At 56.6% G+C, this 27,840-nt stretch overlaps 1 protein-coding gene across 5 annotated transcripts in view; it reads left to right on the top strand.

Annotated features, from left to right (window-relative positions):
* ARHGEF7 (Rho guanine nucleotide exchange factor 7) overlaps positions 1–27,840 on the top strand; it is a gene marked incomplete at its 3' end in the record, with an annotated part of 124,048 nt that overhangs the window by 25,031 nt on the left and 71,177 nt on the right. For 2 of the 5 annotated variants that reach the window (XM_080798226.1, XM_080798223.1), the window contains exon 2: positions 2,430–2,516. The exons of 2 other annotated variants lie outside the window; for them this stretch is intronic. In XM_080798226.1, the coding sequence (XP_080654352.1) occupies positions 2,430–2,516 (87 nt within the window). Of the gene's footprint in view, positions 1–2,195; positions 2,260–2,429; positions 2,517–27,840 lie in introns of those variants that run through there. One more of the 5 variants, XM_080798225.1, reaches the window with a different exon arrangement.

Here is a 27,840-nt window from a genome sequence, read left to right as displayed (position 1 = left end):
GATGCTTTTTAAATTCTTCTGCAGCTTCCTGATCTGCAGGACCTGCCTTGCCTGCAAGTTTATCGTTTTTCATGTGGTATCGCCTTTTGAAACGTGCAGGCCAGCCTGCGCTGGCTGAGAAGGGTTTAACCTTTTCCTGACCCTGGGTAACATGACTATAAACTTCCTTGGCTTTCAGCCTCACGACAACACCGTCTACTGTGCTCTTTTTATTGGTCGTCATCTCCTGAATCCACAAGTGTAGCAGCTGTCCCATCTTTTCCATAGCTGCACACGCACAATCGAGGTTACTTTAGCACTTTCCGGAGCAGCCTCACGCACAGATCGACGGATGTCCTCTTCCCTTTTCTGGATGTAGCGTATTGTTGATTCATTAACATTGAATTCACGGCCAACAGCACTGTAACTGGGGCCTGGACGGAGCTTATCTAACACACGCATTTTCTCTGCAAGGCACATCACAGCCTTCTTGTGCTTTGGAGCACTAGACAGTGCCTTAGCAGTATACCTGGGGACCACTTAAAACAGTAAAATCAACAAATAGCACACAAAATGTGAGAAACGTGGTTTCAGTAGACTGTGAAAAGGGTATCTGCTTACATTGCCGGCTGAAATAAGGTGGCAGAGCATGGCCTTGTTTAAGTTCAGCTAGGAATGTGTGTGTAAAGGCTGTTCAAATTTTTCACTGCTCTGTACGTGTCTGTAAATGAGAAAGAGCCACAAGTATTGATTTGAGGTTACAAATTTTATCCTGTAGGTGAATTTGCACAGAATCCATGAACGAGGACGGACTCTATTTATATGGGTCTCTTGCAAAAAAAGTGATCGGTTAAAATTTTTAGTATAAAAATATATTAGTTTAAGATACTGTTTTGTTGGAGGACGTGGAATGGAAGTGAGTTGAAGGAGAAAGGAATGTAAAATTTCTGACTTTTAAATAAGAGCTTGTTGATAATTCTTTAAGACTGAATGGGTTTTGTATTTCTATTGTATTTGGAGTCTCCTGGACATTTTAAAAAGGATGCTTAGCAGTTTCAGAAGTCATTAGGACATCAGAAATGGAAACTTTGCCAGTATTTGAAATCGTGAAGGATTTTCACTACATATTTGGGATGCGCTTTTTCAGAATTCTTTTACAGAGAGAGCAGGGGACTAGGAAGCAGCATGGGTTCAGCTGTTCACTGGAAAAAAAAAAAACTGTTCAATTTGGAGGAAATATGTTGGCAATTTCTTCTAAGAATTTTTAAGTTGTAGGGGAAAAAGTCTGATTTTTGTCGTCTTCACACCTCTCGACACGCCGGTTTTTGGGTTGGACTCAAGCTTTGAAAGACCCGAGCTCCTTGAAACGAAAGCAGCGCAGTCCCGTGGGCCTGACGGACGTGCGGTCTCCCTGGGACGGACGGAAGCGCCGGGACCGTCCTCACGCTGGAGCTCCGGACGCCGCCTTGGGGGACCTCCCGAAACGGAGGCTCCCGCCCGGCGTCGGACAGAGGCTGCGGGCGGGGTCTCGGCGCTTCGCCGCCGCCCGCCCTGCACTACGGGGACCGCGCGCGGCCTTCCCGCCCCCTCCTGCCCGGGGAGGCCGTCAGCGGCAGGTCCCACGTGTGGCGGCGGCCCCGGGGTTCTCCGCGACCGAAGCAGCGGGCGGCCCGCAGGAGCCGCGCTCGGAGCTCTCGGGCCGTGCGGAGGCCGCTCCGGCGCCGCCGTCCTCGCCGGCTGTCGGGTCAAGCGCTGACGAGGCACTCGGTGTACGCGGGCGTGCGGGAGCGAACGCGGCGCGTCCATCCCAACACGCACGACGTCCGCGCCGGGCACTTCACATGGCCCCGGCGGGCTGCTCGGTCCGCGGCCGCAGGCCGGCGGCGGGTCCCCTCCAGCCCCTCCCGGGCTTGCTCACCGCGGGGGCCGGGCTCTCCCCCGCCCGCTGGAGGTGGGCGGGCGGTGTCCACGCGACGGGCCCGAGGACCGGCTGCCGGGAGGAGCCTGCGCGCGGGGCCGGGTGGACCGTGTCCGAGGACGAGAACCAGATGCCGCGCGGAGGCGGAGGCGGCGGCGGCGGCGGCGGCGGCGGCGGCGGCGGCGGCGGCCGCCGCCACGCGTGGGGCCAAAGGCGCCCCGCCGGCCACGGGGAGGGCGGGGCCGGAAGGGCCGCGCGCCGGGCGGCCGGGGCGCGGTCTGAAGACGTCACTTCCGGCGGCGGCCCACTTCCTGGAGAGGGTAGGGGCCGGAGATTGGTGCAGCCCAGAGGAAGGAAAGAGGGTGAGGAGAGGCGGCGGCCGAGCGGGCGGGCGACGGGGGCGGCCGGGGTCGCTCCGGGCCGCCTGGGCCGCCCGTCCGCGCGCTCTCGCGCGGGGCCAGCTGCCGGGGCTGCCGCGGGTGGCGGCCGCGGCCTGCGCGCCGCCGCTCAGCGCCTGTGCTCTGTGTTGCAGGTGTACCCGGAGCCCCGGAGCGAGAGCGAGTGCCTGAGCAACATCCGCGAGTTCCTGCGAGGCTGCGGGGCCTCCCTGCGCCTGGAGGTGAGCGGGCCGCGGGCGCGGGGCGCGGCTCCGGCGGGGCGGCGGGCGGGGGGGGGAGCACGGCCCGCCGCAGCGGCGCTCCAAGGCCGGGCTCGCGGGCCCCCCGGGGTGGGAACGCGCCCCCAGGGCGGGGAGGAGCCGCCGTGCGCTGCCCCCAGCCTGGCCCTCGCTTCTGTGAGCAAAGCCCGGAGGCTCGGGCGGGTGCCCCACGTTGGCGACAGCGGGGTTGCCGTCCGAGTCCTCGGTCCCCGCCGCCGCTCGGACGCTGCTTTCAGGCGTTCCCCGGGGACCCGCGTCCAGGTCTGGGTCAGCCCCTCGCCATTCCCAGCGGTGGTCAGAACGAGCTGGGCAGACCCTCCCAGCCTCACTCCCTTTTCCAGCCAGAGATTAGATGGTTTTTACGCGAACACTTGGCGTTTAGGGTAGAGACAAGCTAAGCTCTGTCTTGGGGGGGGGATCGAACTGGGCGGGGTGTCTTTTCCGTAAGATTTGGGTAAGATTTTGTCACTTCGCACGTTGGTGCTACATACAGTTTTCCCGGGGCAGCTCTCTGGAAACCCCTGTTTCACCTGGTTCAGCCTGGTTTTTCCTGATCTCGGAGTAGTGCTTTAGATCCAGAAGTCTAGCTCTTGTTTTATTTGGGAATTACTGGTCAAGGTGCATGGGGTCAGCTCTGTGCCTGCGGCTTTACCACCCTTAGCCTTCCGTTCCTCATCCCGCTTGCCGCGCGTGGGGTCAGGCGTGTAGAGAAGAGCACAGGAATGCATCGCCAGCAGAACCTGTCCTGTAGAGGGATTCCGTGAAGGTTTCCCTCCTGAAAAGACAGGCTTCTTGGAGGAGAAAACCCGGAAGCCCTCCAGTCTTCGAGGGAACGTTACACAGACCACTTACCTGCTAATTGGAATCTGACAGGAGTTAAGAGATCAGGAGACTTTTTATGCGTGACCAAAGGGCTGTTTGGGAGCGGGCGACGTTGTTTCAGAAGGGCCTTGTCATTTTACCCTTGGCTTCTTATTGGGCTGTGACAACATGCTTTGCCGGCAGCAAGGTTTGCTTTTCCCTGACTTCTGTTGTGAGACGATTTTCTTACAACCAAGTTTAGCTTGGTGTTATGCTAAGTTTGAAATTCAGTTTGCACATTAAGATTATAATCTCACAAGTTTGTGTGGGACTCTGAGGAAGTACTTTCATCCTTCACGTTCAAGAGGTTGCTATTGGAATTTCATATTCCAACTCTTCTCTAGAATAGTTCCCTTAAAGACGCACTGGGAGAGGTCACTAACCTATCCTGAGCCCCTAGAATGGTTCTGGGCATACCATAGGCCTTCAATAAGTTTGTAGTTGATAGTAATTTTTTTAAAAAGATTTTATTTATTTGACAGAGAGACAGCAAGAGAGAACAGAGCAGGGGGAGTGGGAGAGGGAGAAGCAGGCTTCCCTTCCATATGGGTCTTGATCGGAGGACCCTGGGACACCCAGCGACATCCAGGCACCCCTAGTAATTTTTTGTTTACAGGGAAATTTGGATGACTTGTTTTTAAAGAGTAAATTATCTCTTCTAATAAACAGGCACCTTGTTCATATTTTTCCAAGCTCAGTTGAAAGTCACACTTAAAACTCATAATTACCTGAGATAATTAAAGTGAGACAACAGCACATCAAAATCCTCAAGTTGTTGTCACTTTGATTGTCCCCTCCCCCCTTAGGAAATCACTCAGAGAAAGGAGTTTGGTGTGGTGTGAACCCAGCTGGGGCTTCCAGACTTGATCTCATCCGTGGTGTGAAGGGGCTGGCCTGTTCCCAAGCCCCTTGACCTGGCCTTGCACACCAACCCTCTGCAGCAGTTCCCCAGGGGCCTTAGACCCTCTGCAGCAGTTCCCCAGGGGCCTTAAAGAAAACGGAACGGGCAGGGAAGGACCTTGCACTGATATGCGTTCTAGGCTTTATAGGCTTCATTTTTATGCACTCTAAAAGATGAGAGGAACTGTTTGAAAGGATAAATCCAACCCTTAAAACTGAGCTTGAATTCCAGATTAGCTTTTGTTCTAGAATGTGTCAAGGTGCTTTTTTCCTGAGAGTTCAGAGTGAAATATGTTTGTAATGGATTGTTTTTGGTAGTGTCTTTTACCACTTTTTTACTATGCTAAGTTTTAAACTATGCTGTTTTTTACTCTTTTAAGCTATGCTATGATTTCTTAAAGGAAAAGAGGAATTGAGAGCATTGTGATTACTGTATCAGTTCTCTAAATTAACTGTAGAAAACCAGGCATTTCCCCCAGCAGGTGGTTCTGGTTATGGAGGGAGCTTTAATTTTTTTTTTTTTATTTAAAGATTTTTATTATTTATTTGACAGAGATCACAAGCAGGCAGAGAGGCAGGCAGAGAGAGAGGCGGAGGCAGGCTCCCTGCTGAGCAGAGAGCCCGAGTGGGGCTCATCCCAGGACCCTGGGATCATGACCTGAGCCGAAGGCAGAGGCTTTAACCACTGATCCACCCAGGCGCCCTGGGAGCTTTAATTTTAAAGGAACGTTATGCAGTTTGCATTTATTAACCCTTGAGAAACAGTTTAGGTTTTAAGTTGGAAAACATTTTTAAACTTGGGGAAAAAACAGCTGTGGGAAAACCACACCTGTGGCTTGGGTGACCTTTTGTTTTCCTCTTTGCTGCTGATCTTGCATCTTATTTGAATACTTCGTTTCCTTGAAATAGTTTGGAATTTGATAAGAATTCAGGTTTTTTCCCCCATGTTCCTAAGGGTGTAGTAAGGTAAGATCCGAGAGATGCCCTTGTTTAGAACTGTTTGGGTAATTAAAGTTGATGCTTAAACTTACTGACAGAGGAGCTGGTACTGTGGTTCTCCAATTACTTTTGGGAATATCATGTTGAGAACCCCTAGTTTGCCTGGTATACGTAGCAAGGACAGAATTGTCCTAGACCTACATGCAACGTAGGTGAGAGAGCGAGTCTTGCTAATGGGGACTAAGTGCTCGGTCATATAGTTTTCCAGAGTCTCCATTTTGTTCCTTGTTTCAGTTCTCAATTATGTCTTTATTTGTGATATTTTTTTTTAAATGATTTCATTTATTTGATGGAGAGACAGCGAGAGAGGGAACACAAGCAGGGGGAGTGGGAGAGGGAGAAGCAGACTTCCTGCTGAGCAGGGAGCCCGATGCAGGGCTCGATCCCAATGCGGGGATCCCATGCAGGGATCATGACATGACCTGAGCTGAAGCAGACAATGACTGAACCACCCAGGCGCCCCTATTTGTAACCTTTTCTAAAGGACTTCACATGTCGCATGTTCTGCTCCTCTGTCTTGACCACGACTTAGCACAGCCATGGTCTGGCAGTGAGGAAGCCTAGCCTAGTGCATCCGCATTCTCGGCACTTACCTGCGAGCCACTGTTGGGGCCTTGCATCGGTGTTAATCCTTGGATAGGGCACTATGAGGTTCAAGGTGTAGGGGCTTTTAAACACTTTGAACCCTTGCCAGACTGTCCCCCGAGTTTTCCTCCTCCACCTTGCCAGCAGCAGTGGGCAGACAGCCTTTGTACCTGCCATGTGTTTTCTTGACCTCTGGGGGGATAGAGACGCCTGTTGGGATAAACATTTGGGTTTTTTTTTCCCCCAGTATCCTCCATGGTGCCCCCATTTCTGGGTAGGTGGTCAGGGAGATGGGGGACGTTCCAGATGTCCTGCACTGCACGCTGGCACTGGAGGACAGAGGTTGCAGACCTCAGACGGGTCTCGTGTTTCCTCCCGGCCTTTTCAGGCTCCGCTCCTGCAGCTCTGCGTGCGGGCCGGGCGGCTCTGTGCAGCTGGTGCTCCGGCTGCAGGGGCGTCTCCCTCTGGGTGAGGAAGGCGCTTTCTCTGAGGTCCAGGGAGGGAAAAGGAGCCCAGGTGGGTGCTCCAGCATTGGAATCAGCTGGGCTGATGTAGTCAGTGGGGAGGTTTTGGAAAACATTGTCTTACACGGGTTTTCCGAAAACACCCTTCAAAAATGCAGGGAAGGACAGACTATTTTATGATAGCATATATAATGCTTGATGCTCTTTGAGATTTTTAGCCGAGGTTGTGATTGAAATTTTGTCCAAAAGAATATCTAAAAATAGGGTCAAAATTAAAATGTGTTTACATGAAACTTTAAACAGTTTATTGACAGAGGTTTAAGAATTAATTGAAATGAAGTCCAAAGTGCATTCATAGTCCTTTTCCTACGGATGGGATGCCCAAAAGGGACAAATTCCCCAGCAGGTGTTCCTTTTGTCTTGGATCGAGGCAGCTGCATCGTCAAGCTGCTTACTACAACTTGGTGTGAAGGTATGTCGAGGCCGCGTGGCAGTATTTTCCTTGGCTGGTCCTCTTCGCTGTTGACACAGTGATAAGCTGGAAATGGTTGGTCATGCCACAGGGTTTGACTCTTATCTATAAAGCTCTTGAGGTTTACTCACCCTGCCTTTGTCAGAACTCGCCTTTTGTGTGAGGGGAGTGGAGTTCAGTTTGGAAGGTGCATATTCCCTGGACATTTTATAGGTGCTTAAAAGTGAAGAAAGCTGAATTCTATTTAGTTACTCTGGTTCTATTTAATTTACTGGCAAAAAATGTCCCAGTTTGACCCTCTGTCTTAAATCTTTGTGTCTTGCCAAATTATCTCGTGGGGTAAGCTATTCGTCACCTCTGTATCGAGCGAGGCTGATTTTCCAGAGTTAAGTAACTAGGCTTTCCCTTCCACTTCCTGTCTGTGCTGTAGCTCATTGTCTAGGTGGTGCTGTCCGGCGAGTGTAAAGTTAACCGCGCTCATCATTCTAATGCTTTTGGTAACTACGTAAAATAAAAAACATGAAGGTCATTTTAATAACTTTCTCTGTAACATAAATTATCCGTGATGTTCCAACATGTACTTAATATAAAAGCGTTGAGATACCGTTTTTATGTTAAGTCTTTGAAATTCGGTTTGTTTCTGTCACACTCAGAGCTCTTCACATTCTGGGATCAGCCACGTTTCGAGTGCTCAGCAGCCTGTGTGGGGGGCGGTCTCTGTGTTGGATGGCCTGAGTCTAAAGATGGGTTGAGAGGCTTGTCATTCTTGAAATTCAGTGGGCTGACATTAATTGAACACAAGCAACATGCCCGTGCATTTCATATGTACTGTTTTGTTTACTCATAGGTGTCCTGCAGATAAGGAGCTAGATCTGGGGTGGTGTGTGGGTCTCAGGGCACAGCCTGGCGGGCAAGCATGCGCGGGATTGGAGGAGCCAGGCGGGGGGTGGCTGGCGGGTCTCAGGGTGTAGCCTGTCAGGCCAGCGTGCACGGGATTGAAGGAGCTAGATGAGCGGTGGCTGGCGGGTTTTGGGGTGCAGCCCAGCAGGTGAGTGTGCATGGGATTGGAGGAGCCAGATGAGGGTGGCTGGCGGGTTTGGGGTGCAGCCCGGCAGGCGAGTGTGAGTAGGATTGGAGGAGCCAGATGAGGGGTGGCTGGCGGGTCTTAGGGCACAGTCCAGCAGGCGAGTGTGCGGAATTTCTACTCTGGTCTGGTGGTTCCACTGGGCAGGCTCTTGCACGCGTGCTGCTGCCTGGAGAGCAGGAAGCTGAGCTGTGTGATGATGGCGGAGCCACACTGTTGGACTGTTTCTGGCAGGCGCCATAGGTAAGTTCTGAGTTTAGCTGGTGGCAGGGCAGGCCTTGTGGGTGGCCCCCCCCCACCCCCCCAGGCAGTCATGTAGGGCTCTGTACTTGGCTTAGTGTTCTGTTCGCACCATCTGAAATTCTAAGGCATTTTGAATCGGGGGTCTGCGTTTCATTTGTGCTGGACCATACGTATGGGGTGGTGGTTCTACCCTGGTGGTATGGTTCTTAGAGGCACACGAGAGAGAACAGGAGTAAGGTGTTCGCTGAGTGCCCATTACGTTCGGGACCCTGTTGTGTTTGCGGAGCCACTTGATCTTCGGGCAGCCCTACTGGGTTGTGTCTGTAGTGTCCCCACACTGGGGTTAGAAACCCAAGGCGCTGGGAGAGAGTCCCTGCCCGAGGTCCAGTGCTAGTGATGGTGGCCCCCCACGGGCCTTGCTTGCCAGAGGCCTCCTGAACAGTGACAGTCCGTGTACCCCTCCCCGAAGAGAGGCGAGTGCAGGACCTGGAGCCGAGTGTAAAAAGGGAGAGGTGAAAAAGGGGTAAAAAGGGGGTTCACAGGCTGTGAATTCCTAATCCTGTGTGCTGTTGGCCTGAGGCCAAGTAGAGTCTCCAGCACGGGCCTGTTGGGCTGGGTGACCCTGGAGCGCTGCATCCCTGACCCACTGAGGGGAGGTGGCGTAGTGAGACCCAGTTCCAGACCTCGGCCCCTGTCCGCCACGCTGTGAGCGAACTGCCGTGAGGTGCTGCTTCTCCGGCAAAGTCAGGATCGTGTCCTCTCCGGGGCACTAGGAACTGGCCCGCCGTCCAAGGTGCCCACCTTCCCTGTCCGTGGTCATGGCAGGACCCAAGATATAGACCCAGGGCTCTGTTTTTATGTGGGATCCTGTGGAGAAGGCAGTCCTGCAGTGTTGGGGTGGATGAGGGGGTGGGGGCGGGCTTGAGTGTCCCTTTGGGAGGAGGAGTCTCGGCTGTGTGTGTCCGGTTTCGCTGCCTCCACCAAGGGGACTGGACCAGACGCAGGGCGTTGGGCCGGATATTTGGGAGGTTCCTGCCAGGTCGGGATGGTTGTTTCCAGGGCAGTAGCCCCCCACCCCAGCCACCCGCCAGTGCAGCACCAGGACTGCTGAGCCCAGGATTCTCCTCTCTCCCTTTTTGGGCCCTTGCCTGGGGGGACAGTTCCCTGAGGTATGTCTGGGGTGCCTCCTGGGACAGCTGTTGACCGTCGTTTCAGCCTGGCTTACCCGAGTTCAAGCTGCGTCCTGACTCGTCGGCAGGTGCCGGCGTGGCTTCCCGTGTGCCGCCGGGACAACGAGAAGGCGGCTCTGCTTCCCTGCACGTCCGCTGTGCCAGCTGCGGCTGCGGGCGCCCATCCGCTTCCCCTGGGTCGGGGGTGGGGGTGGGGGTGCGTGGCATTTGGCCTTCATTGGCTGGGGTCTGTGGCCCTCACTGTAGCCCGGGTGGGGCCAGAAGGCCGGGTCTTGAGCACAGCAGGTGGGGGTGGGAGGGACGTGTGGAGCTCACTGTGGTCTCGTCTCCCATTCTAGAGCCGACAGAGACCCAGAGGTGCGTGTGGGACGCGCCTGTGTTCCCAGGAGACGCTGCCGGAAGGCGGTTGTCTGTGCCTCCGTAAGGTTGGCCTGGCGGGCTGCTGGGTGGGGGGGGAGGGCCCAGGGCTGAGGTGGGGGTGGCGGGCAGGCCCCAGAGCCCCCACAGTGAGCAGCTCCCGCCTTCTCCTCTCCCTACCCCGCTCTCACCAAATGCCGTCGTATTCTTCTCGGCCTCCTGTCCCCCGCCAGCCTCCTGGCCCGGCCACCAGCACCCACAGCGGCCCCGTGGCAGTCTAGGGCCTCCCTTGTCCTTCTCCAGGCTGGTGTCCCTCAAATGCAAATCTGACCTCTGGCGTCTTCCTCCTGACTCCGAGTCTGCTCTGGGTCTTAGGCTGAAAACCAGACTCCCTGGAAGTGAGGGGGAGCAGGGCAGGAGACTAGGGCGGTGCTGGGCCAGAGGATAGAGCGGTCCTGGCCGTCACCTGCGCACGCGGGCCTGTGCTCAGTGATGTGGGGCTGCCGGGGCAGACCGGCTAGGTGGTCTGACCGGAGTCTCCGAACCATCTTGGCTGTCATTTGGGGTGTAGACTATACAGGGAGTCGAGGGCAAAAGCAAGAGGACCCGAAGAGGTGATGGCAGGTGAGGGGGGATGGCCCTTGACCCCCAGCCAGGACAGCATCCGTGGTTGGAAGTGTGTGTTCCCATTTCACGCAGAAGGTGGGGGTGACCTCCACGTGGAATGCGTGGGGTGTGGAAGCAGAGTCGCGGAGGACCAGGCTCCGGCCTGAGCAGGAGAAGCCGTTTGCCTTTGAGTCCGGGAGTCTGCCGGGTCCTGTGTGCTGCCGGCCTCAGAACTGCGGCGGTGGAGGTCGGCGAGGCCTGACTCCGACGCGGCCTTGGCCGGGACGTGCACCTGGCTCTCGCGCGTGCACACGCTGCTTGCCCGCGGGAAGCCCCTCCTCTTGCACCGGTTTCTGGGGGCCGCTGACGGGGCCGGGGAAGGGTCTGTGGCGGTGGGCAGCACGGTGTGCGGCGGGTGCCCGCGTGTGTACCCGGTGAGTGTGAGGGCGGTCCCCGCGCACGGGGAGTCGTCTTGTACTTCTCTCCCCAGCGCCGGCACGTAGAAGGCTCTGGCTTCGTGCCGAGTGCATGAGACCAGGAGGAGCGGCGGGTGGTGATTCAGCTTCGGTCACCGGCGTGCCGCTTTGTGCACCGCCACGGCCACGGCCTCCGTCTCTGCAGCTCCTTTCGCGGTGCCGTGCGTCCTAGGGGTGGCCTGTGCTTCCGGGGCCCGCGCGCTCGGCCACGGTGAGCTGGAGCAGGTCCATGTGCAGGACCACGACCATGTGCAGGACCGATGACTTTGTTGTGCTCGGTTGTGCTTTGAGGGTGGACTTCTCTCCTCCCAGGCCGGACCTCAGCGTGCGTGCCAGGGAATTGGGTGTGAATGACGGTGGCCGCCAGACGGAGTGTGGGAGGGGTCTGTGGCGATGGTAGACACTCAAGCCCTTTGGGACTTGTTTTCTTTGGCAAAATACAGGGTTGGGAAGGGGCGATGCACTGCGTTTTGGAGTCTGTGGTCACCGAGGCACAAGGTGGGATACTGCAGTATTTTTACGTTCGATTTTGTTGATAATCTTAGCTTCTTGCTCTCAAAAGGTACTTATTTTTGAAATTGTAGTTGTTTGATCTGTTTGTAGCTGTTGGGTTTTGTCAGAGCTCCCTCTTGGACCTTCCTCGTGAAAGGTGCTTCTGTAAGAAGGGGAGGCTAGCAACTGTCCAGGGAGGTGGCCCGGTCAGTTCGGATATGGGGCTGTTTCGTGAGGACGTGCTTAGTTGAGTGGGAGCCATGGGGTAGTGGCGTAGCAGCAGACCCTGTTACCTTTCATTTGCTGACTTCAGTTGAGTGTGCAGACGAGTTCTGGTCCATAATGTTTGTTACCCTGCATCGTCTGGAAATGTGTGTCCCACGCTGAGCTGTGTACCCCAGGGGGCACTTCTGTGGCCAGCCCCGTCCTAGGGTATCAGAGCTCACTGCTGACCTTCCTAAGCTCAGCCAGGAGGACCGAGCCCAGAAGTATTGCTTCCAGAACAGCAAAAGGCTGCTCATACAAGCTTTTTAAGAACAAGTTGTATTTTCTCATGATCAGTAAAACTAATTTCTGTTCATTATAGTCTCCCATGTTATAGCAGATGCATCAGCTGAATTGAGAAATTCCTGTTTCTGCCGAAGGGAGAAGTAACTTGAGTGTATAAATCTCTTAGAGAATTTTTGGTTTCAGCGAGTGTATAGCTGTTCGGTAAGGTTGATCTTCGTCCTTGCATTGTCCTTGGAAGACAGCCAGCGTAACCAGTCAGCACGGATGGGGCAGCTCAGCGGCGCCGTGGCAAGGCCCGGGGTCTGGGGAGCTTGCCTGAGCGCCGTGTGCAGGGTCTCACGGACAGGTGGCCGGCTGGGCGCTCCGAGGTGGTTGGCGGAACTCAGTTCTAGTGCTTGGGACCGGGGGCCCTGTTTCCTGGTGCTGTTGGCGGGGGGGGGGGGGTCGCTCTTCACCCCGGGGGCTGCTCTGGTCTGAGTCACAGGCCCTTCATCTTCCCCCTAGCAGCAGTGCACCTGTGTCCCGTCCTGCCTTACACGTCTGGCTTTCCTCTCTGCTCCGAGCGGCAGGAGGCTGTTTGGAAGGGGCTCGTAATTAGAGGGGGCTGGGGCCTACCTGGCCTGTCTCCGTTTGAACTCACTCAGGGTCAGCAGATGCCTGTCCTGAGGTACGCCTGCAGAGTCCCATTTGCTGCGGCGGGTACCAGCGCTCCCACGGTGGCGTCCTGGCACGTTCCGAGCCCCGGGCTTTGGGATGGATTTGGAAGACCTGTTGGAATTCTGCCGGGGAGTATTGGGAGCGAGGCCGCAGTGTCTGGTGACCAGGGGTAGTCCTGGCTCTGCACTGACAGATTGGTGGCCCCTGCCTCCTTTCCACCTGTAACCAAGCCACGTGAAACCAAGTGGGGAGAACCGACTAGTACCTCCTGCCCCAGCTGCGCTAAGGGATTAATTGAAACAGGGTTCCTGAGATACTTGGGGTCCTTCCACAGTTCTGGGGTGTTTTAGTGCTGCATGAGCATGACAGGGGCGGCGCTGGCTCTGTGGGGACGTGAGGACCGGTGGAGGCAGCAGGGAGATGGTCATGTCTGTGAGACAGAAGAGGTGGTCTTGGCGTCCGGCCAGGTAGACCCACGGCATTCGGTGCACGGCACCACAGGTTGGTCCTTCTCCTTGGAATGCCCCAGCCAGGTGTGCTGCGGTCAGGGCTGTGGTCCTGGGGGGGGCGAGTGGGCAGAAATGCTTCTCTCGTCTAGGGGCAGGAGCGTGGAGGTGGCCAGGGCCGTGTTGTCGCGCTGCAGTTGGCTGCTCGTATTCAGGGAAGACCCGTACTCGGCCTTGAGTCTGCTCTTGAGTCCTCGTTCTCCTGCTCTGCTGCCGTCTGGGGATGGCCCAGGTGGCCTCCAGCCCAGTGGTCTGCCAGCCCGTCCTTGGGGCCGATCGTGCCACCACCCTGCTGAAAAATAGCTCCGGTCGGGCCCCCGTTACCCAGAGGCTCGCGTCCGGAAGGTTGTGGGCGGCACCTCTCAGGACTTGAGCCTCGTCCACTTCGCCTGTCCCTCCCCCTGTGCTTGCACTTTCTGCCCCAGGGGTGCTGAAGCGCTCGCGGTGTCCCGAGTAGTGGTTGCTGATCGGCTCACTGAACGTAGCGGCGTGTGTCCCGTCACGAGTGCCGTGTGCTGAGAGCGGGGGCTAGAGAGGCTCGGGAATGCGGCCGGCCCTGGCTAGTGCGGGCTGGGCCCGGGTCCTTCCCGAGCCCCCGAGCCGCCGCCCCCCGAGTGCCGGCGGCCCCCGCGGCGCCGTCTGTCCGTCCGCGCGCCCTCTTCCGCGCCAGCTCGCCCCGTCTGCGCCGCTTCCGTCTGGGCCACGGTGAACGCCGCGCTGGTGAGCGTGAGGGCGGGTCGAGTCTCGGTTGGAGCGTGTGTGTGTCTCGCCTTGGCTCGGGGCAGGTGTTGGTGGAATTGGTGAAGGACCCCGCGGAGCGCCGGGCAGACCGGCCCTGGAAGGGGCTCGGCGTGTCTGGTCTGCCTCGGCTGGACGCCCCCCACCCCCGCACCCCGTTCACCCCTTTCTGGCCAGTGAGGCCTTAGGGTTGCTTTGATTCCTCTCAGGGCCTTGCTTCCTTGAACTTGTAGCTGAAGCGCAAGTGGACCAGTAGCCTTTCTCCCTCCCGAGGAAGGTGGCTGCTGATCTGAGGGCGGGGCGGCCTCGGGGGACAGGCAGCCGTGTTCGTGCCAGGCCCAGAAGCCTGATGAGTGGGGGCCAGTCCTGCCTGCTCTCGGCCCGCCGGCCACTGGGGAGGCTGCCTGGGGGCCTGGCGGTTCTGCTCTCCTCGGAAGCTCTTAGGCCTCTTTACCTCTGGAGAGTTTTAGAATCAGAACCTGGAGCCTGGTCCGAAAACAACCTGCCAAGTGTCCGCAGCTCTGCTGTGAGGGACCGTGAGGGTGTCCTGCCGACGGCAGAGCAGCACCGCAGCTCCGTGCGCTGTCTGGAATGTTCTCCGCCTCCCTATGCAGAGACAGGAGGTTTCCTCCCGCCCCCTCCGCAACTGTGGGGACCCTGGGAGGATCCAGGCAGGGGTGGGCATGCGTGTATGAAAGAAGCTCTCTTGTTCCCTAATCTAAAAGAGTTCCAGATGCTTGTTGCGAGCTGGCCCTAGTCCGTTGGTGGTTTCAGAAACAGGTCGGGTGGAGGCATCTGGTGGAGATGAGACAGCTCGGATGCGCCTTCTGCGCGCGTGCGGGGTGCCAGCAGGGCTGTGCTCGTTGAGCACGAGGGCAGGCGTGTGCCGTGCTTGTCGCTGTCCCTTTTGGGGCTGCTGCTCTGGGGGTTTGGCGCTTGCCTGGGCTGGCTCGGCTGACCCGCACCTGTCTGCAGTGTCTCTGGGAAGGCTTCTCATTAGCCTCATGCATCCTCACTGGCCTAGACCCCTGGGAAAGGGGTTTCTGTGTACGAAACGTGCGGTCTCCTGAACACTACCAGGTTATATGTGTAGTTTCTGCTTTGCAGTTGACTGGAACGGCCAGTGTTGACCAACCGGTGGGAAAATGGTTTATCGAGGCTCTATTTCTTATTTTTGCGTACGACCTTGTGAGAAAACCATCAGTCAGGACTGATGAGTGGGAGCAGCATGAATCGGGAGCTGAGGCATGTATGGTCTGAGAGATGTCTCTGCCCAGAGAAGATGCTAGTCGCTTAGTGTGGTGCCTTCTGACCTCTTCTCCTTTCTCCCTCCTTGCTTGAGGCTGCTCTGAATGTCTTGGTCCTCGTTGCTCGACTACGGTTTTAAAAACAGACAAAATCCCTGTTGACCTTCTGGGAAGGGGAGCCCCCTCTTCCTGACAGGTAGTTGCCCTGAAGCGGGTTGTGTCCCTGAGGAGCTCCCTTAGGTCCTGGGAACCGGCGAGATGACCAGTTCCCAGGGAGTGATGACAAAGCAAAACCAAACCCAAGGCCTCTCAGACCACATTTGGATAGGAAATTTGCCCTGAGTATGTTTTTTTAAAAAAGTGATTTTCTAGCCAGAACATGTGTTTCCAGCCTACTTTGTATCCGCGTGTGCTGAGTGTTTTCTCTAGTTTAGAGAAACTGCCTGGTCTTTCCTTGAGGCGCAGACAGAACTTGCTGGGGCATTAGTGTTCCCACTTTCTCGCGGCTGAGAGTGAGGTCCCCTGCCCTTCAGGGAGGACTGGCAGGTAGTGTCCACTGAGGTTGCAGAGTGTGCAGCTTGTAAAATACGGATTCCAGGGTCCCCCAGAGAAGCTTGACTCCATTAGTGGGGTTTTTAAAGGTCACGCAGTTGAGTCAGTCAGATCTGGATTTGGTGAGGTCAGGAGAGCTCTGGCTGGGAGGGGGGCCTGTGGTGATTTTGTCCACGCTTGCAGGAGAGCCAAGGGTCCTGCCCAGCTTTGGACGGGCAGGGTGGGAAGGGCCCCTTCCTCCAGCCTTCTCCTTGCGGGGCCCGGCCAGCCCAGCGCGCGGGGGTGGAAGGAGGTGGGTGAGGCAGCCGTGGGGACCCTAAAGTGACACGCGGCCTGTTGGGATTGTTCCTTCTGAGTGTGGATGATGAGGGAATGCTTTTATTTTTTTAATTAAAAGATTCTAACCTGCCTTCCTAACCTGCCTTCTGCTCTGGTCTTGGGACAGCTGAAGCTGACCGTGTGGAGGACGAGTGCAAGGGCCTGTCCCTTCACTCCGTTTCCCATCTAGACACTTTGTCCCGTTAAGTATTTAGGTGCTTCTGTTTTGCTGGGCATTAAACTGTGTAGTAGACTTCAGGATACTGGCCTCTGAGTACCTGGCATGTCCATCTTTAAAATGACAACCTTCTTCTTTAGTTTCCAGAACCTTCTTCCACCTTTGTCATTGATTTAGGACTTTGATGTTTTTGAGGAGGCCGGGGTGGTTAGTGCGCCCTGAGGTCTGGGTGGGATCGGGTTCAAGTTATACAGTTTAGGTAAGGATTCCACACACGTGGTGATCCGTACTTCCACGGGGCCTTGTCGGGAAGCGTTTATGTGGACCCTTCATACTGCTGGGGCTAAGTTCTGGCCCTTGGCTTAAGCTGACGCCTGCCCGGTCTCTGCACTGTGAGGGTGCCCTTCGCCTTTGTACCTGTCATGTAAGCTGTGGGGTGGGGCCCCAGAGCCTTCCACCGGGTGCTCTTAGCATCCCGTGACGATCCTTCCCGAATTAATTGCTGTCGTGGTGGCCGCCGGGTGGTCGTGGGGCCTTTTGGCATGCACTGCCTTGGGGACATCTGGTTCTGAGGGTGGTGTTTGGCATCTAAGAAAGTGGTGTGTATTTTGGTCTGTGGAAGAGATTACCTCTGCTTTTAAGAATCTCAAGATGATAGGGTGTCATTTGTGAACTTAGCCATTCAGTTCTGAGCTCCCCGTTACCTTTGTGCTGCTTTCCATGCAGCCAGCCAAAGTCAGCCCCCGACTCCTATGGACGACATGAGCTGCGCTCTGTCTGCGTGGACTTCAGGAGCGAACAGGAAGGTTGATTGAAACGGAGAAGGCAGTGGTGTGTATGAGGAGGAGTGACAGATGTGCAGAGAGGTAGAGCTAAGTGTTTAGAGCTGCACATCAGCGGCTCCGCGGTAACGGCGGGTTTGTATCTCGTGGCGTGTGGAGGATGGCAAAGTGTTTCCCCCAGTGATAGCTAGTCTGCAGACAGTTGATGAGGATGTCCCTGAACTCTGCTTTGCCCTGAGGGACGAACACGTGCACAGCAGGCCTCTAGGGCAGCCTGAGGAGCCTTGCGCGGCAGGTAAAGCAGGTAAAGCAGATACGTGTACCTGGGGTCCCTGGGATCGGGAGAAGCTGTAAGTCCTGCAAGAGGGGCAGCCGCATGGGGCTGGGCTGGAGAGAGAGAGAGACCCTTCGGGTGGCCAGGCTCGGGAAGGTGAGCGGGCGGAGACCAGGGTGGGAGAGCCTGCCTCAGCTTCCTAGCTGGCCCCAGCTCAGTTGAACCAACGACACCTCCTGGATCTGATGAGCTGTCCTGAGTAGGAATACAAGAGAATCCGAGTTGCGGCTTTCTGGGTCTTCCTTTCTTGGGGTGTGTGATAACCTTGAACTTGGGGAAGTTTTAGTGTTGGGGATTATAATAGGCAGGGAGGGGTGCTTGGTCTAGACGGGTGCCCAAGCATTTTAGAACACATTTAGAACGGCGGCCGGTAAAGGAGCGTTCCGGCAGGGGGCGCCCCGGCAGGGACACTGTCGTCCTGTTCTTTCATCGTGCTCATGCGGGCCGCTCTGGCAAATGGTACTTCTCTTGAGATCCTCCTCATTTAACGTCTGTCTGAATGTTTTGATGGCATCTATTCAAGTCTCATGTTAAGCACCAACCGCTGTCTTTTCTGACCACTTAAAGTTTCTCCTGCCTGATGGGAAGTTCTTTTGCATAGCACTGAGCAGTTTAGAGAAACTCTGTCATTTGTCATTGTAATAGCTGATTGTCGTGAAGCCCTTTGGATTTTCACCGCATGGTGGTCTTCTGATCCACTTCCTCCTCTGTCCCCCTGGGGCTCCCTTCCTTTGGATCCTCACAGAAGGGAGAGGGTTAGGACGCTTGCCCTGCCTCCTGGCTCCTTATAGCAGCTCTGTATCCCGGTTTTCACTGGTTGTGCTGGCTGGTGATTTTTAATTTTTCACTACTTTTAAAAATGTAAATAACATGCCAGAAGCCTGTATTTCTCCGTTTGTCATCTTAGAGCCTGCTCCTGTGTGGAAGAGGAAGAACCCGTGTTATTCCATGGGGGTTGGGGGACAGGATGGAGAGAGGGGCACTTTGTTAACGGCCATGCGTTGGGGGATTGGCCATGTTCCCCCTTGGTGTTCAGTGGGCAGGGTTAGTGTCTACAAGTTTCCTGTCTGCTGCAGTGACCCTTTCCTGGCCCTCTGGCCAGAGAAGGCAAGCTTTTCTTGGGGCTGTTTTTTGTCCTCTTTGGCGCATCTGGGCTGTGGGTTTCACTCAGTCTGGGGCTTTTGAAGTAAAACAAAACAAAAACCTCACAAAACCCAGACAGCCCGATGCCATGTTTCTTGGGCCCTGAAAGAAAGCCAGTCTGCTTCCCTCTAGCTGTGGGTTATCTTAACATTGCTTTTGTATGGCGCGCCCAGGGCTTTTAGCTGCACTTTGCTGGAGGAATAGGGCAGTATCTTTCAACTCCTTGCTGTTGTCTGTCTGTGGATTCCTATTCCTGACCAAGGATTAAAGGCCCAGTAGCTTACCTGAATGCACAGCTGTGTAGCTGAGGGGGCGGGGGGGAATGGCTTCACTGCACGGCTGAGGCTGGCAGCAGGTGGGCGAAATCTGGGAGGAAGGGTCTGGATGCCCTCCACGGGCAGGTAGAGGGATGCCTCTGTGTATCCCGGTTCTCTTGTCTCCAGCGAGGGGTGATCGGGGTGTGAAATCGGTGCTGGAACTCTTAGGCTGTTTCATTTTGGGTAGAACCACCTCCTTTCTCCTTTTCTGTGTCTGTTTCATGGGTCTAGTAGCACCTGGAACTAGTCATTTGTTAGGGCCCTGGTGCAGGCAGCTGGCTTTCCTTACTGGGGTCTTTCCTTCTAGCAGCTTCTGGGGAAGGGGCTGCTGTGGCGCAGCAGGTGCTCCAGTCCTGATGCTGCCGCACTGGCTGAGGCGCCCTGGGGCAGGGCTGGGGATGCTGTCACACTTTGGTTAGAACACCGGGCCTTTAGGAGCCCGTCTACTTCCTGGTCTTAAGAATTCCCTGATGCCTCCTCCGGATTGCTTAGGGCCTTAGCCATAGGGCCTGTAGCACTGGGATAGATTGCTTTATTATTAAAGCCTTTTCTGTCATTTTGGTGGAACTTTGAGAAGGATGAGAGTAACGTGTGTTTACTCTGCCACCTCTGAGCCCTTTATCCAAGTTTGCGTTTTGTAACTATTGGCTCTAAGTTTTTTTTTTTTTTAAGATTTTATTTATTTGATAGAGATCACAAGTAGGCAGAGAGGCAGGCAGAGAGAGAGAGGGGGAAGCAGGCTCCCTGCTGAGCAGAGAGCCCGATGCGGGGCTCGATCCCAGGACCCCGGGATCATGACCTGAGCCGAAGGCAGAGGCTTTAACCCACTGAGCCACCCAGGCGCCCCTGGCTCTAAGTTTTTAATGCAATGTACTCAGTACCTTTCGGGCTCTAAAGATTCACCGCTACCTTAATGTAACCTCTAGCAGGTTGTGCATCTGCCCAGACCCCTGTTCGGCAACTGGCGATGGCTTTTCTTTGCAGGCCTGCCTCCTTGGCACTGGCAGGCAAACTAAGGGCCTGGTGGAGGCTGGTGGCATGCTGCATCTGGGCGGGCGTGTCTGAGACCGCTGCCCCTTCCCGCTGGCCTGCTTTTTGCGGACCTGTGCACAGGCACGCACGCGGCCGAGGAAAAATGCAGTGACTGAGCTGCTTCCCGTCTTTGTTCTCCTGGTACCTTTGTCACACAGTTTTCTGGAGCCTGGCAGCCTGGTTCTCCTTTGTAAAACAAAGCTGTCGCGAAGTCTTCGCAGCACCCAGGGGCCTCCCTGCCTGGTGGTGATGCTTCAGCCTTTCCGGTGGTTTCTGCTCCTCCATGGAGGGTGACAGATGCTTCCATTGTGCTGGTTATCTTCCCGCCCTCCGCAGGGTTTTGTACCCCCCCTTCCTGGAAACTTCCTAAAAGACGTGTCTGGGGTTCTTTTTACATGGGTGGTCCCTGTCCTTTTTCGTGTTTGGGCGTTGGTACAGTGGAAACCACAAAATCAGATGAGCTCTAATTCTCATTTTACAGTGCAAAATCGCTTGGGGCCATGTTGGGTGACCGCGGTATGTATTGATAGAATCCGCCGTCGAACTAATTTTATCCCTGGAGCGTAGGAGTAGGCAGAATGAACAAACCCTACAGAAGCCAAGGAGGCAAAATCCCTGCTGGGCCCAGTTCCTCACGCACCCGGTTGGTCCGGACCGCTTGCATTACACTTAAATAGCATGACTTCAAGATTCCTCTCCGCTCGTCTCGTCACAAAATCAGATTCCTTTTGACAATGTGATAGGACAGAACTGTATTTTTAAACTTTGCGAACCACACTCCAGAACTGTGCCAAAAGTAAGTTTCTTGCCTCAAAAATAGCTCTCTCAGAAACTCCCTGGCGGCGCTGACTCGTGCCGGGTGGCGGGCCCGGCCAGCCGCACCTGGGGGCTCAGCCGGCGCCGGCCCTGGCAGTGCCCCCGTGTTTCCTTCCACTCCCCGCTGCTCTCTTCTCGCGTCTGGCCTGGGGTGTCCTCCGCCCGTGGCCTCTTTGCTTCCTCCGGAGGGCCCCGGGGGCCAGAGGCGGTCGTGGGGGGCGGTCTGGGGTCGGCTGAGTAGCCGTGGAGGTTGAGCCTCCGGGGGAGCGTGCGGACAGCGGCCGAGGGAACCTGAAGACCGTCACTGCCGCGCCTTCCGCCGTCCGGCCCGGTCCGCGTCTGCAGCGCCGGTGCGGGCGGGGTCCTCGCGGGTTTGCCCTGGGCTCTCCGTGGCGCTCTGCCTCGGCGGCTGTGGCCTTGTGACGTGTGACTCCAGGCTGGCCCGCGCTGCTCAGATGGCAGGCTTGTCGCTGTGGCCCCGGGCTGCTCTGCCTCCCCGGGAAGAACGTTCCGGAATCTGCAGCCCGCACCGAGGGAGGGTGGTGGCAGGATGGCCCTGAGGTTCCGGCTTCTGTGCTGCGGCTCTTGGTTTCTGGACTTGTAAGTTCCACCAGCCGGCGCTGTTAGAAGCGGAAGTTCTGACGGACGACCTCTTCGTCGTGTGACGCGTGACACCATCTGCTTTGTGCTCTAATGCTCGCTTTTGTGTTCTGTGGAGGGTCGTTCTGATACCCGGTTCTAGCCGTGAGTTCGGGGCCAGGTGAGCTGGCGCACGAGGGCGGGACTCCCACGCTGGGAGGACGTGCGGGGGGTGTTCGAGCCCTGTCCTCCCTCCTCAAGGTGGCGCGCCACCAGGGCCACCTCGCGATCACGGCCCTGCGGGTCTGCAGCCATTCCTGAGCCGCAGGCGTCACAGGTCCTTCCCGTCGCGTTGCCGGCACCCTTCCTTTTACAGTTGGCCTCACTGCTGTGGGGACTCGAGGAGCGGCCTCCCTCCACAGCTCGAGGTCGGACTCAGCCCCGGGACGCCTTCAGGCCACTTGTCTGAGGGCCTAGGGCTTTGTTCCCCCAGGGGGGCTGCTTTGAACTCTCGACAGCCGCCACCTGTAAGGGAGCTGGTTTAAGTCGCGGGGTGTGACTGATGTGTGTAGACAGGACAAGTAGGGCGTTTAGAGGTTAGGATGGTGATGCCCTCTGGTGGCTCATAGGGCCCTGGGCACAGGCCGAGGCTCTGTCCCGGGGACGGGCGTGAGCAGGAACGAGGTCAGGCTGTCGGGCAGACCCCTTGCCGGAAGCTGCGGCTGAGCCTCTCCCTTCAGCCCTGGCGTGATGATGCGGCTGGAGCTTGCGAAGGGAAGGGGACACTGTGTGTTCTGGAGTGAGCAGGACTCCGCGGGCACAGCTGTCCCTGTTTGCAGTAACGGACACGTCCATGTCCCAGCCAGCAGAGGTTTCAGCTCATCCTTCATGTCGGCATGGCTGGACTGGCCCTGCCGCTTCGCTTACTGTCTTTGTTTTTTGAAGACGGACTCTCTCCCCACCAGGAGTCCCTTCTGCTGGGGAAAACGCGGCCTGTGGGTGCAGAGCCAGTTCTCGCCAGTTCTTGCCCGTTCTCGCCAGATGTGTTCATCAGCAGCCCCAGAGGTCTAGCCTTCTGGCTCAGTGTCAGCTGCACAGAGGGTGTTGCTGTGCCCCAGGCTCCGCTTTCTCCATCCAGGCTGATGCGAGGCCCCAGCGGGAGCTGCTCCCACTGTCCTCGGAAGGAGAGGCCGGGGAGGTTGGTTGGAACAGCCCGAGGGTCTCTGGCCTCTGCTTGGGGCTGGCCTGCATCATCCTGCTCGGAGCAGGCGCGTGTCCGTGGGCTCCCAGCTCGTTGGCCGGAGCCCGTGGGAAGGCGTGGCGGTGGGTGGGCAGTGCGTGGGGAGCGCATAGACACAGTAGCTGCAGTGACCTGGAGTTAGAGAAGTTCGAAAAGAGTGTGATGGGTGTGACTGTTCTGGATCGGGTCAGCAGTGTCTGCTCTTAGAACTTGTGCCTTTGAAACCTGTTTACTTTGCAACAGTATTCTCTTGGTTAAGGCTTTCCTGAAAACCACGGTGGCTCCTTCTCCTCGAACGGCCCTCCGGTATTGAGGGGGAGGTTTATGCGTTGGGCGCTCCCGCAGGTACACACAGGTCACCCTCCCGGCACTGCCCTGCCACGTGGATGCTGGTGATGCTTGGCTTACCTGCGCGACACAACCCCACCGTCCCGTACAGCGAACCTTCCTAATTCCTGGTGTTAGTTCAGGAGCTGATAGTGGGTGTGACCGAATAAACGGGGACTGTGGCAGTGTAGAATAAGCTCAGGGACTCGAAGAAGTTAAGGCTGGGAGCGTGAATCTGGGCCAGGTACTCAGGTCTTTGGTGGCCTGTGGTGCCCGTTCTGGGGATGTCACTGACAGTATTTCTGGGGGCGAGTGGTCAGGGTGGCGGGTGCTCTGAGGGGGTGGTTCCCCTGGACCTCTGCCAGGCAGATCAGGGAGGGACGCTGGGCAGGTGGCCTGTCAGGCCAGATGGTGTCCTCCTGGCACAGGCGACGCACCTTCTCCCCGCTGCCTTCCATATGCAGCAGAGTGTCGCCACATCTGAGACCACACGTGGTGTCCCTTCTTCCCGAGGTCCTTCCTGCTCTCCTGTGGCCGGTGGTACTGAACCCGAGCCTGCGCCTCTGGCCGCCTCCCAGGGCAGGCTGCAGCTCACATGTGCATGTCTCTTGCCTGAGGGTGGGAAGGGGGTCCTGCCAGGCCTGTGGCCCTTTGCTGTGGCCCAACTCCTGTCATCCAGAGCCTGGGGCCTCCATCCCCTGGAATCTTGCGCTACAGAGGAGTGCCTTACTCCTCCTTCCCGGGGTGTCGTAAAGCGTCCCCCACCCTGATTTCCCCTTCAGCCTTTACGGAAGTCCCAGACCAGCTTCTGAACCTGCCCCCATCACCCTGCTCCCCCACGTTTTCTCCTCTGCTAACTCTCTCGACCCTGGTTTGTCCTCCGGGTGGCACCTTTAAGTGGTGTCGTGTGTCACAGGTGCCCTTGCAGGTGGGCTAGCGGAATCTCTCCTCTCTGGAGAGGCAGGTGGTGCCGGGCCGCGCTCGTGTGCCGTCCCGCCTTGCCCTCCGTCGTGGTTGGGATCTGGGAGCACCTCGATGTGGGGGGCCATCTAGCCTGGTTTGTCTGGGGCGGTCCTGGTTTACATCTGCCCTCGCGGACTGACTTTCCTGTCCTCTCCGAGTGGCTGTGTGGCCGGTGGCTGTGTGTGTGGCAGCCACGGCCGGGCCCGCCGGGCTTGCGTTCTGTCTGGTCTGCACTTCATGTCTTGCCTGTGCTGCTTTGTTCAGAGCCCTTTGTATCCGTCTCCCCTTTCTTTTAAGATTCTCTCCAAATTGTACCTTGTACGGGGACATCCAGGACTAGCCAGCGTTGGCAGAGAAACAGCCTGGAGCCTTCGCTGGTAGCATTTGGTGTCAGCTGGCTTCGTGACATTCTCTTTTGTCAGTGAAGCGAAGTGTCACCCCCCTGGGGGCTCCCCCAGTGGAGTTAGGGGCTTGGTCTGCGAGAGTGGCTGGAGGACACGGCCACATCACACTGAGAGCCCCCACGCCGAGAGCCCCAGTCTCTGCCCTGACCTCACTGCTTGGCCAGGGAGCAAGGAGGTGTCCCTGGAGGTGTTTGCTGTCTGTGATGTCCCCCCCGCCCCTACTCGCCTGGGGGCATTTGGCCAAGCCTAGGAGGAAAAGTATTCTGCTTTTAAGAAAGATGACGGCAGTCCCCTGCCTTGATTGGATCGAGTAGCATATGTTCTTGGCCAGAATCTGTTTGGTGTTTGGCATCTTTCCCCGATAAAGGAAGTCGTTAGTTTTGGGGTGATTCTCTCATATCTGTACGGGCATGTTTCTTTTTAGACCTTTATGCCTGTAATTGTACTTGTGGAATACACTGTCATCAGCTTGAATTTTGGAACGTCTTATCTTAATTTTGTCTTAATCTCCTGCTATTTTTGGTGGAGGGATTGGTGGAGAGAGCCACAGCCATCGTTCCTTGATGGGTAGTTGTTGGCAGATTTGCGGTCATATCAGAGCTCATTCTGGAGGCTGCAGCTGTAAGGGAACCCCACGTTCCTTGGGGCATCTAGCTGATCCCGAGTTGGGGGCCATGACATAGGGGAGCGCTGTGTGCAGCTGTCCTGCGGCTGCCGCCGCTCTGCCAGCGTCCGGGGGAGGCCAGGCTGGCCCTCCTTGGGCTGCAGCCTGTGTCGGCAGGTTTCTAGCAGCCCCTTCTGGGTGGGGGAGACGGGACCCCCAGACTGAGAATCTCAGGACTGTCCTTTCCCTCCTGTTGCAAGGAGGTGTGTCTCCGCAGTCAGGCCCGGTGGCAGGGGTGCCGTGGCAGCTGTAGGGAGCAGCACGCCCTCTGCTGCTGGCCGCGTCCTCTGCCCTGCGTCTGCTCCACTTATAGCAGCTGCCCTTGAGGCTCACGCTAACCGCACCCCCGCCTCTGCCTCCTGTGTGCTTGGATTTTGTGTGTGAAAAACGGCTCAGGGTGAGGTCGACTGTGAGTCCCACCCGGAGAGTTAATTGCGTGAAAAGGCTTTGCATAGTTGAGCGCGGGAAGGGACCGTCCTGTGGAAGCATTTGCACACAGGGGTGGCTGCTGGGTGGCGGTGAGGAGCCCGGGCAGCAGGTGCGGCTCGCCCCAGCTGTGAGCAGACCCGAGTGCAGGCTGGGGCCCGCCCTGCCTCTTCCGTGCTGGTGTGTTTCCCTCCAGGAGCCTTGGTGTGCTGCAGCGTCCGCGCTGTCAGGGTGGGAAGGTGTGAGCGAGAGGGCTAGTCTGTCGGAGGCACCAGCTGGAAGGCTGGGAGTTCTGGACGGGAACCCAAGCACTCGGATGGGGTGGGGTCACCTCACGTGGGGGCGGGAGTGGGAGCTGGCCGGTGCCGAGCAGCTCGGGGCGGGGGCGCGGCGGGCAGCACCCGCCTGGATGCCCGCGCTCCCTTCTCCACCTGCTGTGTGCGGTCTCTGCCCCGGGCACCCCCTGTCATCGAGGGCGCTTTCTGCTTGGTAGCTGTGTTTTAGAAAACGATTTCCTTTGGTAAAACGTAGTTACTGGTTGGTCCGTTTCCCAGGAAACCACAGGCTTGGCGTGCAGGAGTCTGAGTCGTTAAATCTCGTTCCTTCTCCAGCATGGGAGGCACGAGCACGTTGCTGTTTCCTGTCCTCGTCATCGCTGGTGTGTGTTCTTCCTGCCCGCGCCGAGGGTGAGGAGCCGGAGGAGCCGCGGGCGTCCGTGCCCCCGGTAGACTGAGGCCGTGTCGGGCGGGCGCAGCCTTCCGGCTGAGGAGGCAGGCGGCTCCCTTGGTGAGCGCAGGGAGGCCCCCCGCGCCTCACCCACAGCCCTGCTCCCTTCTCTCCGCCTTTCCCTGTGCCTTGTGTTTGCTGTGTGTCACTCTTGTGTTTCTTTTGACATTAAACGTACTGATTTTTTACAAACGTTTTACTATTTTGGGGAAACTGGTAGGATAATTTTACTTGGAGAATATTGGATTCTGCTGTACATTTAATTCAAGACGGTTAACATTTTGATGGGGGGGAGGTGCTCTTCAGAGATGCTGATTTAATTATCTGGGATTTGGCTTGAGTATCCTGGGGATACTCAATTTCTAAATTCCTGGGGATCCTGGCACGCGGGCTCCCCTGAGAACCACTGCTCCCGGGGCCATCTGAGGAAAGGCGGACCTCGGTGTCACTTCCTTCCCTCCTGCTGCTCGTGACCCCAGCCGTCGTGGACGTGTGCTGGTCTTGGGGCAACGTGCTGAGGGTGCCCTTAGGCGCTGAGTGTCCCTGGATAATGCCGTGTGCTGAGTGTCCCGGGGCTTCTCTACGTGCGCTGACACGTGCCGAGGGCTTTCTGAGACGTCCTCCCGAGGCTTTGCCCTTGTTCCTGTGCGGCAAACTGTACTCAACGATGTGTCTGGTTTTGGTTTTTGTTGACTGGCTTCCTGATTCGGGAAATAGTCAGCTGTCTCCTTCTAGAGAAAGGTTTCGGTCAAAGCATTTCATCGATCCGGAATGTGTGTGCTTCCTCCGTGGCGAGCGTTTGTCTCCTCTCATTGTGTAGTTTCCTGGTAAGAAACGTGGCGCTATGTGAATTCGCTCAAGTTCTGATGTCACGTGGACGCTCATTGGCGGGCGGCTCCGGCCAGCCAGATGCTGCCCAGTGTCCAAGTGAGATACATAGTTCTGGAATAACAGGAAACTTCAGTCTCAACATCCTGTTTTCCTGGGTTTTGTGCCTTGCCGCTGCTCACCACAATGAAGGTTAGTAGACTTTTTATGTAGAAGTTTTCTCGTGGAATGCCACACATTTCGTTTTTCTGTCTCTAAAATGAGAGCTTTAGAGCTGAAAGAGCTGCAGATGAGCTCTCCTGCATTTCCCAGGCCAAGGGGATGTTCGTGTTCTACGCCTGAGGAAGCCGAGGCCTCTTGAGGTTCTTACTCTTAATTCGCTTAAAAAACAAAACAAAACGGCTAATACACTAAAAATTGTAGATGGACGTGTCAGCCTACATCATGCTCTCATTTGACTTGGAATTTCTTAAATACACAATGAATGAATTACATTGTGTCGTAGAAGCTGATTCTAAAGATGCTGTGTTCTGAGGGGGACTCTGGCAGGAAGGATCTGGTGTGAAATCCGCCTGACTGTGTCTGTCCGCTGTGGGAGAAGTGGCATCGGGAGCTGCATGGAAGGCGGAGATCCGGCCACACTTCTGCGCTTGGGGCCCCGTTCACCCTCTTCCAGCCTTTAGACAGGCCGGCTAAGCCGCGCGTCCGGGTCCGCACTTGACTCGGTGATGTGAGGGCCTCTGCTCTTGACGTTTTAGTTTCCCGTGTTGAAATAAACTGGGCCTCGTGATTGTTACCCTTCCTGAAGCTCAATGCACAAGACTATTAACTGAAGGTTCTTTGAGGGAGGCGGTGGTTAGATTTGGAATGGCTCGTCTTAGCGGCCCTTGCCGTGCCTGCCCCTGGTGGGGATGTGTGCACCGCTGGGCGGGTGGGTGCATCGACGGGTGCATTTTCCCTTCAGCAAGCAGTGGAGTTTTTGCTGCGTGCTGGCCGTTTTGCTCCACGTTAGGTGTCGTGAAATGTGGGTCTAGATTTTACCGTGTAGGGCAGTGTCTGCTCATGGTCACCAGTGTACTGGGGGAGCCTGCTTAGGGCACCTCACCAAGTGTGGTCTGGAAGTGTGGCCAGGAGAAGGCCTGTGAGAAAGGGTTAAGGGATGGGTGCCGGGAGGCAGGACCGTGTGAGATGGAGGAAGTGGGGGGAGAGGTGGCAGGCAGCCTGGAGAGGAAGCTGGGGCCCTCTTCCTCCCGATCCTCCTTCCTGGGA

Source organism: Martes martes (genome assembly GCF_963455335.1).
Source record: "Martes martes genome assembly, chromosome: 3".
NCBI lineage: Eukaryota > Metazoa > Chordata > Mammalia > Carnivora > Mustelidae > Martes > Martes martes.
This window is presented reverse-complemented; position numbering and strand designations above follow the sequence as displayed.